This window comes from Psammomys obesus, unplaced genomic scaffold, assembly GCF_907164565.1.
Source record: "Psammomys obesus unplaced genomic scaffold, mPsaObe1.curated_primary_1811, whole genome shotgun sequence".
NCBI classification, from domain to species: Eukaryota; Metazoa; Chordata; class Mammalia; order Rodentia; family Muridae; genus Psammomys; species Psammomys obesus.
The window spans coordinates 1,688,163-1,700,694 of record NW_026594418.1 but is presented as its reverse complement, the minus strand read 5'-3'; the positions used below and the strand labels follow the sequence as shown (position 1 = coordinate 1,700,694).

Here is a 12,532-nt window from a genome sequence, read left to right as displayed (position 1 = left end):
GATTATTTAAAGACGTGTTCAGGAGCAATAAATACATCTGCAACACCAATGGTTTATAAATGTGTCTTCTGTGTACCTAAAATTTCACAAAATCAACATATAATTAAGTTAGCTAATCAAAGACAATCCCTGCAAACTGTGTGAAAAGAGGCTTCCCATATTAGATCACTAGAGTATGGCTTATAAATAAAACATACCAAAACATTTGTTATCAAATATAAAAACAGCTCCAAAATTCTATTTTAGAAAAAAATGTCATTTATTTTAAGGGACCCAACCAAAATTTATTTTGGTATAAAACAAGTGTAACTAATAATGAAGCAAAAGATATCTATAATTGTGACAAGGTGCTAATTTGTTTATTAAAAAGTATAAAAAATTAGCTTAATTACAACATCAACTTATCAAAGGTTCTTAAAGTCAATTTTTGTTTTGGAAAAGTATCAAGTCTTCATATCCAGAATAAGAGCCTTTATTATTTTAATTTATGGAACTATACATCAGATCTTCAAACAATGACATCAAATGAAACCCTGTATCATCATATAGTATCCCTTTCCTGACAGATTGGAATGTAAGTGAAAAAATTAATAAAAGAAAAAAAATGTGAACAAAATATCCTCCAAAAAACCAAACATATGTCAGAATGGCTTGTTGCTGGAATTAAACATGAAATTAACTTTACATTGCTAAAAAAATAGCCTTAAGTTGAACTTTTTCTTTATTAAAAAAGCTTTTAAAGCAATCAGATCTCTCAGTCTCACAACAAAACAGTTCATTAGTTTTAGCTAGGAAACCCACATCCACAAAAGGCATCCTCAAACAGTACATGTCTTAAAAGTATATATACACAAAACTAAAGTTCTGAAACTGTTAACAAATCTAGGAGCAATAATTTAATATTCTATTGAAAAATACAGGTAGCCTTAAGAGAAACATGCTTGGCCAATCTTTCTTAAAGCTTTTGAGTTTGTTGCTCAAACTTAAAAACAAAGAAAAGAAAAATTCTGACTGCTTCCTGTTGGCTTTTAAAATACCAGTTTACAAACATAACTAAAAGAAATACACAAGGTATCCAACCATATTTGTCATGAATTTAAACACTCATCTATAATCTATAATATAAAAGTAAAAAATATATATAATTTCAGCCTAAGATGAGTTTACCTAATAAGTTTTACATGAGAAATATCACATGAGACCCAAAATAAACGTCAGATACAAAATTATATGACATGGCTTCATTCAAACACACATAAATTCAAGTCAGAAAGCTAGACTGGCTTCTTTATATCACCAGCCTTCATGAGAGCCTTAATTGCCCTTGCTCTCATCTCAAGTTCCAGAAGCTCCAGTTGCTGTGCAGAAGGCTGAACATCTTCTGGTGGAGGAACAGTCAGGGTGGCCACCTTGGGTTCCTTTGGGCTAGACTCTGCCAGTCCCAAAATTTCATTCACACTTTTTTCAATATCTTTCTCCAGGTCATCTATCTGACCAGCTTCACTCTGGACTGTATTTTCTGGGACCTCTGAAGCAGCAACAGCAGTAGCAACAGCAGCAGCAGCAGAGGCGGCGGCGGCGGCGGCGGCAGCAGCAGCAGCAGCAGCTTCTTCATTGCTTGGGCCTTCTATATCGCTGTCATAAGCATCTGCATTTATACTGAGTACATCACTATCTTCCCCTTTGCCTGAAACAAACAAAAAAAGGGGGTGGGGGAGAACCATGTAACCCAAAGCCCAGGTCAACATTTTCTTCTACTTATGATGACGGGGCTGCCCTGACCTACCACCCACTATAAGGGCCCAAATTCATCTGTAATCCTTATTGCACTCACTTCTTTCCTGACTCTTTAACCTGAAAAACAAACTATATTTCATGTAAATCCTAGAGTAGTTTTCATTCAGATTTTATGAAAAACAGACCATTGGGAAGCTTAGTCCATCATATGGAGTTCCCTTGATCAATTTTCCTAATTAAAATGTCATAATGTCTTATACCAACCACAATGAAGTTATACATTACAAAAGTCAAGGCTCATGTTGAAATCCTTTTAAATAGAACATTACTGGGGAAATACAATTTCATCCTAGAGGATATTTTAAAATACTTTGCTTTGTAAACTAAAAAGAGGAAAAATGTAATCAAGAAGCTAGATATTCTCTATATCATTTATCCCACATCTTCTCATCTATTCACTCAAACGCTTGGTTCTGAATTGATAAATTAAAGACTGTCTAAAGCTACTACTACCTAAGATAAAAATGAGTCTTCATTTGGAAATAAAGTTCATATACAATTATTTTAATAACAATAGAATAAAACTGATGTCGGGGCTGCAGTGATGGCTCAGTGGTTAAGAGCACTGACTGCTCTTCCAGAGGTCCTAAGTTCAATTCCCAGCAACCACATAGTGGCTCATAACCATCTGTAATAGAATCTGATTTCCTCTTCTGGTGTGTGTGAAAACATAAAAAATAAGTAAATCTTAAAAAAAAAAAGTTCACTTTAAAATAAAATAAAACCCTGATGTCAAGAATTTAATCTAAATGCAGATTATGACACTCCACTATCTTGGTAGTGGACATTACCTAACTTCAGATATCATTTACAATTTTGAGTGTTCATTTATTACTATATTTATATTTTAAGTAATAAGCACATCTTTATTTAAAAATTATTTCTCAAACGTTTGTACAGTGGGGAAACTTATTTATGAAACATTGACTGGCAAAAGAAAGCAACTTAACAGAATGAAGAGAAGCAATTCTACATCATTTGCTTTATAACATTATATTGACCTTAATCTCTATCAGTTTAATTAGAAAGCCACTTCCAAGTCCAAAATTAAAGTAAAAAAAAAAAAAACATTATTTTTGTTGCCACAAATAGAATACACAAAAAGCTGCAATTTTAATAGATTCTAAAGAGCATTCATGAATCTCCCCCCAAAAGCAAGAATTTACAAACAGAAAAAAAAAAGTTACAGCAAAATGAATAACACTTCCATTTTATAAAATGTTCAATGGAAATATTCTAATCTAAGATAAAAAAAACAAACTTAAAAAAGCATGTGCTATGTTGATCAAAGCCCCGAACAGTCAATGTTCAGGTGGAATGCTTGGAGTCACCTAAAACCACACTGGTTTGTCATGGTGCAGAACACATGAACGACAGTGTCATGAAGGCTTCCACCAAGAGAGGTCTGGGAGGCCAGGGAATGTGTAGCAGGGTTAAGAACCCTCTTTGGTGAGCTTTTGGACAATGTTGAAACCATTCAAACTTTGGGAGATCTGAAGATGGACTTAGGTATGTTTTACATTATGCAATGGCCATGAGCCTTTGGGGGCGCAAGAAGAGAAGGTTAATTATTGAATATAAAATATGACTGACGGGATCGTATGACTTTAATACTGGGGCACTATTATTATGAGACGCTATAGACACAGTGCTGAGTCATGGACATAGTTTACAAAGGTGGGTGCTGCAATAGTATCTTGCCCTGACTCCTCTGTTCTTTGTTTTTGTCTTAATTTGTTTGCTCGCTCCCTCACTGCTTCCTGCCTGCCATAATCACATCAACAGTTTTTGCTACATGATTCCTTTGCCCCGATGCTCTGTCCCACAGCAGACCTGGAAACACGGAGCTAAGTCTTTCAGACTATGGCATAGTGCTTGAAACAACTTACTTAAAACAAAAGATTTAAGTTAGCTTACAGTTTCAGAGACTTTGGGCCATGGTTACATGACAACCAGGAAGAGACGAACAGAGAGGCCCAGGGCTACAACATCTCCTGGGATAAATCCCCAGTGAACTGCTTCCAGGGACTGGGTACCTAATGTTCTGCAACCTCCCAAAACAGCATCCAAGTGGAACTAAGGGTACACCACATGAGTCTGTGGGGACGTTTCATATTCAAATCATATGTTCTTTATCCCCCGCGGGAGGAAGATAGCTTTCAAACACCTTTCTGGGGCTAAGAAACACAAAACTACACAATTTCCCTTAATTTGAATAACTTGTAAAGCCTGTAATAGGCTTATTTATGAAGTAACCACAGCTCAAGAGTCACTCTGCCCTGAACTCACATAGTAAAATGCTTTATAAATCAGTATCACCAGAGATTCAGAATCAAAATGTTCATATATTCAGACCCAATATCTCAAAGGACAAAAACCTAGTCAAGAATATTTTTTGAGTATATTTCAAATGTTTAAATAGACAAATGCTCTACCTTTGCTTTTCTATCAACAACAGAGCATCTATTCTACCACTAAATCAATTTGGTGTTCTCTGTTCACATTCAAAATTATCAAATCCAAATAATAACATAATATTGCTGAAGGCATTCATAGGTTTCACCTGCCTGTTATAAGTGTACCACAGGTATCGAACCTTTGTAGCATTACACACCTTCCTTACTTTTTCACAAAATTGAAAGCAAGCAACTTGCAGAAGTCATTATGCAAAGATATCAATATTGTTTTTAGCCTCTCCACTATTTTTTAAGTTTCATCATTTCAGTAGAATCAATCAGTAACTCACTTTTAAAAATCATCACCTGTAAACATATAAACACATTTCCAAGATAATTTGCTCCCATGGTTTCTCAACAGTGAATGAAGGCTTTTAAGGATTTTTCTTACGTTGCACAAAGTAGAAAAGGCAGAGCTTATACATTCTTTTCAAAAAAGTGATTATCTTAAAATTATCTTAAAATTGTGAGATTGTGTTCTATCCTTCTGTACTCTCACTCTGGGTACACATGTATACACAAGTGTGGGTGTACACACACACACACAAATTTAAGTTATAGAAGAATTCCATAAAGTATCATCTCCAGGTTTATCCATAAACTCCCAAGAGTCTCATAGCAACAATCTAAAAGGTAAATTATTTCTATTCTTTTAAATAAAATCTAGTCAGTAAAAGTAGGGCCGTGGTGGCACACACCTTTAATCCCAGCACTCAAGAGACAGAGGCAAGTGGATCTCTGTGAGTCTGAGGTCAGCCTAGTCTATAGAGTAAGCTCCAAGACAGCCACAGCTACACAGAGAAATCCTGTCTCAAAAGAGAAATAGAAAAAAAAAAATCTAGTAAGAAAGAAGAGTTTAAACAGATAATGTAATATCTACTTTAATAAAGCTTTAGAATTACTTTTCTGAAATTTATGTTCAAACTTTCTTCATAATAGACATATTCATGCAGCATGAATTTTGGTAAGAATCCCAAAACTCAGTTTAAAAGCTAATTACATATTAGGACTTTACAAAAGCACTAGCACTTAAGTCTAATTTTTTAAAAAAAAATTTGATGGATGCATGATATAAACAAATGTTATTAAAATCCAGTGAGAAAAATTAAATACATATAAGCCTGAGTTAAAATATCAAACATACAATTAAAATAATGAGAAAAAAAATTCAAACTATTAACTAAAACTATAACAGACTACTAATCAAGAATAGTGCAAGAAAGAAATCGAGAAAAAAAATTGGGCCCAAGTTGCTGATGTTATAGAGCTGCAGAATAATTAAAGTAACTTTATTTACAGTAAACAGAAGTCTGTGATATATTCCTTTTATTAATTCTGCTCCTCCAGTAAGATGGGTGGGCCCTCATATTACCTACCACATAGAGCTCTTCAGAGAAAAGCAGTATAAATAAAGAGTGGAGCAAACTAATTTTGGGAAAGGACTAAAGTACCTCAAGAGCTTGGCTAAACTACAGTGACAGGAAGACAATGTGGAAGTGTGTGTGTGTGGGGGGGGGTGTTAAAAGCAATAAAGAGTATAGGGACTCCCTAAGCACTTTCTCTTAGGGTTGATACTGTAGCCAATTTTGTACCAATGTACATTCTATTACATTGTCCTCTAGCCCATAGGCTTTCACCATTTCTCTTTTGTTCATTTTCTTGCTATCTTCTTCCTGTCCTACCTATTTGATTCATATCCCAAACTCTGAATACGAATACTAAAGAGTTTTAAATAATAAACCAATCCATCTAGGCTCAGTATCTAGACAGAAATATGAATCAGTCATTACTCAAATTAATCACTGACACAGGTGAACCGTCTGTTTTAAAAGAGAAATATTTGTTTACATTATTTGATGAGCTACAGATATGAGCATGAGACAAGGGCATAAAGACTAACTATTTGGCAACTAAACACAACATCTTATACTTTCAAACCTTTTACTGCCAAGGAAAAGAAAATTAACCAATATCCATTCACTTTAAAATACACTTCTGAGTCAAGGGTTATGGGTTCAATCTCAGTGCACTGAGCATGCACTGAGAGACACACACACACATGAGTAAAATATCAGGAGTATAAATAATACCAGGAGTTTATACTACAGAATAGAAAAAGCTAAAATGCAATACCTATATTTTACTATAATCTGTATCAAATTTCACTGCTTGAAAACTACAAGGCTCCATAAATTAGGTAAGTGGAAAATATTTCATGTCATAGACTTGATCTTTCATAATGTTTTAGATAGAACAGTCAATAAAATCAAATAAACACAAAAAACACTGATGACATCACAGTGTAACTCATAAATGTTAAAGGCCATTTTAAGCTACATTAGCATATTTAACACTTGTAAGGGCTTATAATAGTCTAGTTAATTCAGTTCTTATTTGTAACGTGAAACACTAGCCTGCCTATAAAACCTTCTGATAGAGCATTATTGCATAAGGCCAAGAGACAAAGCCTAGGAGAGGGAGTATTTAAACAGCTGTCCAAATTCCTGCAAAAGGCAACTAGTCACACAGGAGAGAAATACCTAAAAAATAATACCATAAAAATGTAAATCAACTGAAGAGAAGACAAGTAAATATGAGTTTTTCCTAAGCAAAAAGAAAAAAGAAAAAGCCACAAAGGAACAACAATGGAGTTTTTCAATGAAAGACCTAGGGTTAGAGGTACAGCAAGTGGCAGGTGCTGGCATAACTTATGAAAGGCTCTGGGTAGATTCCCAATACTGTAAAAAAAAAAAAAAAAAGAAAAGAAAAGAAAAAAGGGGAAAAAAGGAAGGAAGAAAGGAGTTTCTGTAAAGCAAAGGACACTGTTGTCAGAAAAAAACAGCCTACAGACTAGGAAAGTATCTTCACCAACCCTATATCTGACAGAGGGCTGATATCCAGAATATATAAAGAATTTAAGAAGTTAAAAAGCAATAAATCAAGAAATCCAATTAAAAAATGGGGTACAGAGCTAAACAGATAATTCTCTAGAAGAATATAGAATGACAGAGAAACACTTAAAGAGATGCTCAACGTCCCTAGCCATCATAGATGCAAATTAAAACCCTGAGATTTCACCTTACACCCATCAAAATGGCTAAGATCAAAAACTCAAGTGACAACACATGCTGGAGAAGATGTAGAGAAAGGGGAACCCTCCTCCACTGCTGGTGGGAATGTAAATTTGTACAGCCGCTTTGGAAATCAATCTGGAGCTTTTTCAAACAATTAGGAATACTGCTTCCTCAAGATCCAGCTATACTACTCCTAGACATATATCCAAAAGGTGCTCAAGTACACAATAAGGACATTTGCTCAACCATATTCATAGCAGCTTTATTCATAATAGCCAGAACCTGGAAAGAAGCCGGATGTCCATCAACAGAGAAATGGATACAAAAATTGTGCTACTTTTATGCAATGGAATACTACTCAGCAATTAAAAACAAGGAAATCATGAAATTTGCAGGCAAATGGTGGGAACTAGAAAAGATCATCCCAGAAACAGACACACGTGGTATATACTCACTTATAAGTGGATATTAGACTTATAAGATAGGATAATCATACTAAAATCTGTACATCTAAAGAAGCTAATCAAGGAGAACCCTGGGTAAGATGCTCAATCTTCATTCAGAAAGGCAAACGGGCGAACATTGAAAGAGGGAGAAAATAGGGAATAAGACAGGGGCCTACCACAGAGAGCCTCTGAAAGACTCTACCCAGCAGTACATCAAAGCAGATGCTGAGACTCATAACCAAACTTTGGGCAGAGTACAGGGAATCTTATAAAAGAAGGCGGAGATAGAAAGACCTGGAGGGGACAGGAGCTCCACAAGGAGAGCAACAGAACCAAAAATTCTGGGCACAGAGGTCTTTTCTAAGACTGATTCTCCAACCAAGGACCATTCATGGAGATAACCTAGAACCCCTGCTCAGATGTAGCCCATGGCAGCTCAGTATCCAAGTGGGTTCCTTAGTAAGGGGAACAGGGTCTGTCTCTGACATGAATTCAGTGGCTGGCTCTTTGATCACCCGAGGAGGACAATGCAGCCAGTCCTGATGAGACCTGATAAGCTAGGGTCAGATGGAAGGGGAGGAGCACCTCCCTTACCAGTGGACTTGGAGAGGGTCGTGGCATGAGATGAGGAAGGGAGGGTGGGATTGGGACGAAATGAGGGAGGGGGCTACAGCTGGGATACAAAGTGAATAAATTGTAATTAACATAAAAAATAAATTAATTAAAAAACTCCTGAGACAGGGACAGAACTCAGGGAAACACTAACAAAATATTTTTGTACACAAGGAAAAATATAGAACTATATAGTTGTATGTATCATTGAGAAACAACCAGAAACAAGAACAAAGAGTAGCAAGCAACAAGTCGGGCATTCAACAAATTTAAAACCACAAAGGCAAAATAAATGCATGAAAAAGTTTTCAATATATTTTCTAATTAAGGAAATATAAATTTAAGAGATACTGCTTTTAAGCCAGTCATGGTAGAACATGCCTTTAACTGCAACACTTGGGAGTTCAAGGCCAGCCTGGTCTATACAGTGAGATCCTGTCTCAAAAACCAAAACAAAAACATGCTACTTTTTTTTACTAACTAAAACTAGAATTTTCTGCAAGGCAGGGGAGAACCTCGTACATTGGCAAAAAGGAAAATTTACAAAACAAGGGTTAAGAATACTTACTGTTCTTAAAGAGGACCTAGATTAAGTTCCCAGCACTGACAGTGACTCACAACCATCATTAACTCCAGTTCCAGGGGATCTTCTGACCTCCATGGCACCAGGCATACACACTTACACATTTAATATCTAACTTTTTTTTTCTTTTAGTAAGGGGTGGTAGGAAACACTTACAATCAATATTTGGGAGGCCGAGATCTTGAGTTCAAGGCCAATCTGTGTTACAAAGTCCATCTCAATAAACCTAAGAAACACAAGAGATTTCTGCAGCTGATGGTGACTATTAGAGAAACCCACAAGTGGTCAAAGTACAGAGTATACGTAACTATGAAGTTCCCATCCCTACCGTACATCTACAACACAACTCCTACACTCAAGGCTCCAGGAACATCAAGGAAGCAGAGATGGAAATATTCTAAGAGGCTGAAGACCAGGAGATCAGGACGAGCAACAGTTACCAAGAAAGGAAAAGAAAGGCTTGGTAAGAGATGGAAAAATGTATATTATCAAAGGAAAATAAGGCCTATATACAAACAGTGGGGCTGATCCTGACAGTGCAGAGCTCATCAACTTCAATAAAAGCAAAAGGCATATACAGAGTCAGAAACAAGTTAATATGTATTCAACTGTTTTCTTTAAAGTTCTTTCTAGGCCAGGAACATTTTATTTATCTCTTTAGCCCTAGGGCCTAGCACTAAACAATGTGTTGTGTGAAGAGAACAGTTCCAAAATTTTAAAAGATAATCCAGAAGACACTAAAGATCACTTTTAAAATTATGTCCTTTATTTTTTTGGGACTGTAAATATAATTAGTCATTAATTCCATCATTTCTCTTTTCCCTTTCCTCCCTCCAGGCCCTCTCATATAGCCCTCTTTGCCCTCTTTGAAATTCTTGAACTTTGTCACTAATTGTTGTTCTATGCGTAGGTGTGTAAGTGTTCACTATGCATATGAATATACATGTGTACTCCTAAACACAGAAATAAATCCTGTTCAATCTGTATGATGTTACTTGCAGGTATGTTCTCAGGACTGACATTTTGCATTAGGTTACCAATTATTGTGCTCTTTTGATAAGCCAGTGGTCTCAGAACTAATGGATATGTCACATGCAGAAACAGCTACACACCGTTCATCAAGTGCCATGTAAGCATACGGACCTAACCCATCCCTACAACTCAGACCCCTATAGCCCATGTTAAAACAGACAACCACCCTTCCTGGCTGCACATGCATCTGTATAGTAAGACTCAATCTCAGACAAATAATCATAATATTTTTAAAGTGGGAAGACTACTGTTTGGTTCCACTTCTGGTAATGATTTGTGAAGGAAAAAAAAAGGCTCAAAGATATGAGAAAAGAAGTACATTTTTCATTTTTGGTGGTGGGAAGGAGCAGGGTCTTGCCAATATAGGTCTTGCCAGGCTGGCCTGTACAGGAATCTCTCCTCAATTGGCCAACCCTTTAAAGATGTTAATTCACCTTCAGAATCTGCATGACTACTTATTTATTAAAGCTGGTTAAGAACATAAAACAAGAGCTCAGGAGAAAAAAGGAATTAGACACAGCTTTTAAAAATAAAACAGTACACAAGCTCTCCTGTGTTCCCAATTCCAGTCTTCTCTGTACAGCTTTCTTCTTGGTCTCCTATGGCTCTCTAACACTCACAACACAAACATATGCAGGTCTTCTAATAGGTAGTTAAGGAGCTCATCTGGCCAACAGAGATTTCTATAGGAAGCTATTTTCAACCTACATGCAACAAATGCCACTTCACTAGCTAACGACCCTTCTCTTCCTGTCTAAGCAATGAAAGCCTCTGGTGGCATCCGATAGCTCATAACTTTTCATAACTGTTTTCATCTATGCTTGTAAAGTTCTTTTTAGCAAACTCACCTTATTTACTCCCTTTTAAAGACAAGATCCCACCATTTAGCCCAGGCTGGCCTGGAAATTACTCAGCCTCGTGTTGGGATTACAGATCTGCATTGCCTCAGCTGGTTCTTGAATGCCTTCTGTAACTGCAAATTCACTTCATTATCTTTAGTCTTAATTTCTATCTAACTATTTTAGTTTTTCCCAATGCAGGACTACATTAGATCAACAATGATAACAAAATCAAGAATTGTTGGGTTTTTCTAACTAACCCTCATCTTAATTAAATGACCTCACCAAGTTTCATACTTAATTCTTCTGCTAAATGACAACAGAATTTTTACATAACTTTAAAATGTTAGAAATAAAAAATTAGTAAGTCACTATCAATTATTCTCCCCCAGTTTTAATGTCTGACTGGCAAGTAAAGGTGGCATGACACACTACGTGGTATTTACTATACCTCTGTATTCTGGCATAGGTAAATTAAACTAACCAATATTATACCCCAGAAATGCATCTGGGATCTAGTCTCTCATTTTCCAGAGTCTAATTAACACATCACCAAGTTATAGACCTCTAGAACTTAATCTGAGACACGAACTGCTTCATTGACACATTTTCTTGTCTAGCTGCTAGACAACTGTTTCCAACCTGTGGGTCATAACCCTTTTTTTTTGGGGGGGGGGGTCACATATCAGATATCCTGCACATCAGATACTTACATTATGATTCATAAAGTAAAAAATTACAGTTATGAAGTACCAACAAAATAATTTTATGTTTGATATCAACACATGAGGATTCGTATTAAAGGGTCACAGCATTAGAAAGGTTGAAAAACCACTGGTAGCATTTCTTCACTCTTTAGCCCCTTTTTCCCTCTACAGCCTGTTAGTCTGTCTGTAAAGGAAAATATTTTTAAACACCTACTCCAGCACATATATTCTGTATTCTCATAAACTGATTTATACTACTATGGTTATATAGACATTATGTGTGTGTGTGTGTGTGTATGTATAAAATAAAAAATATTAAAGGCAAAGATTTAAAACATAATTTACTTATCACTATTGATTTATTTTATACATTTTGGTACTTTGCCCTATATCCCAGGAAATAAGATAAGCACTGATTATTGGTCTGACTGGCTGAAAGCTCATTTAAAAATAAAAACTTTCATCACACAGCTTAACCGCTGACAAACATTTTGTTCCTATTAGGGCTTGCCTTACATATTATTCCTATTCCAGCCTGCTTTCTTTGTGTTACCTAAGCTGTCCTGGACTTGCGCTGTAGACCAGGCTGGCCTTGAACAGAGACCACCCGCCTCTGCCTCCCTGAGTGCTGGGATTACAGGTGTACGTCACCACACCTGGCACCCAGCACCTTTCAAACTCTTAAAGCTCTTAGTTAACTGTTTTCTTTTTTTCTTTGCAGTGTTGGGGATCAAATCCAAGATCTTGCATATGCGAGGCTAGTGCTCCACTGCTGAGCCACACTCCTAGCACAACCAAGCAATCCTTAATGCTGTCTAATATTCATTAACTCGTGAATTCAAAGGCTAAATTATAGCAGTAAGAGCCAACCAGATAATTTTTATGGTAAGATTTGAGCCTAATCAAGACAAAAATCTCATGAGCATATTTTATATATGCATGCATGTCTCTAATTTCACATGAAGAAAATAAATATGTAAGATTCC

General features: G+C 36.1%; 1 protein-coding gene across 2 annotated transcripts in view; it reads right to left on the bottom strand.

Moving 5' to 3' along the window:
• Positions 1-343: 343 nt before the first annotated feature.
• Caap1 (caspase activity and apoptosis inhibitor 1) overlaps positions 344-12,532 on the bottom strand; it is a 54,943-nt gene continuing 42,754 nt past the window's right edge. For both annotated transcript variants that reach the window (XM_055618942.1, XM_055618943.1), the window contains one exon: positions 344-1,687. In XM_055618942.1, coding sequence (XP_055474917.1) covers positions 1,275-1,687 — 413 coding nt within the window. In that variant the 3' untranslated portion in view covers positions 344-1,274. The remainder of the gene's footprint in view (positions 1,688-12,532) is intronic.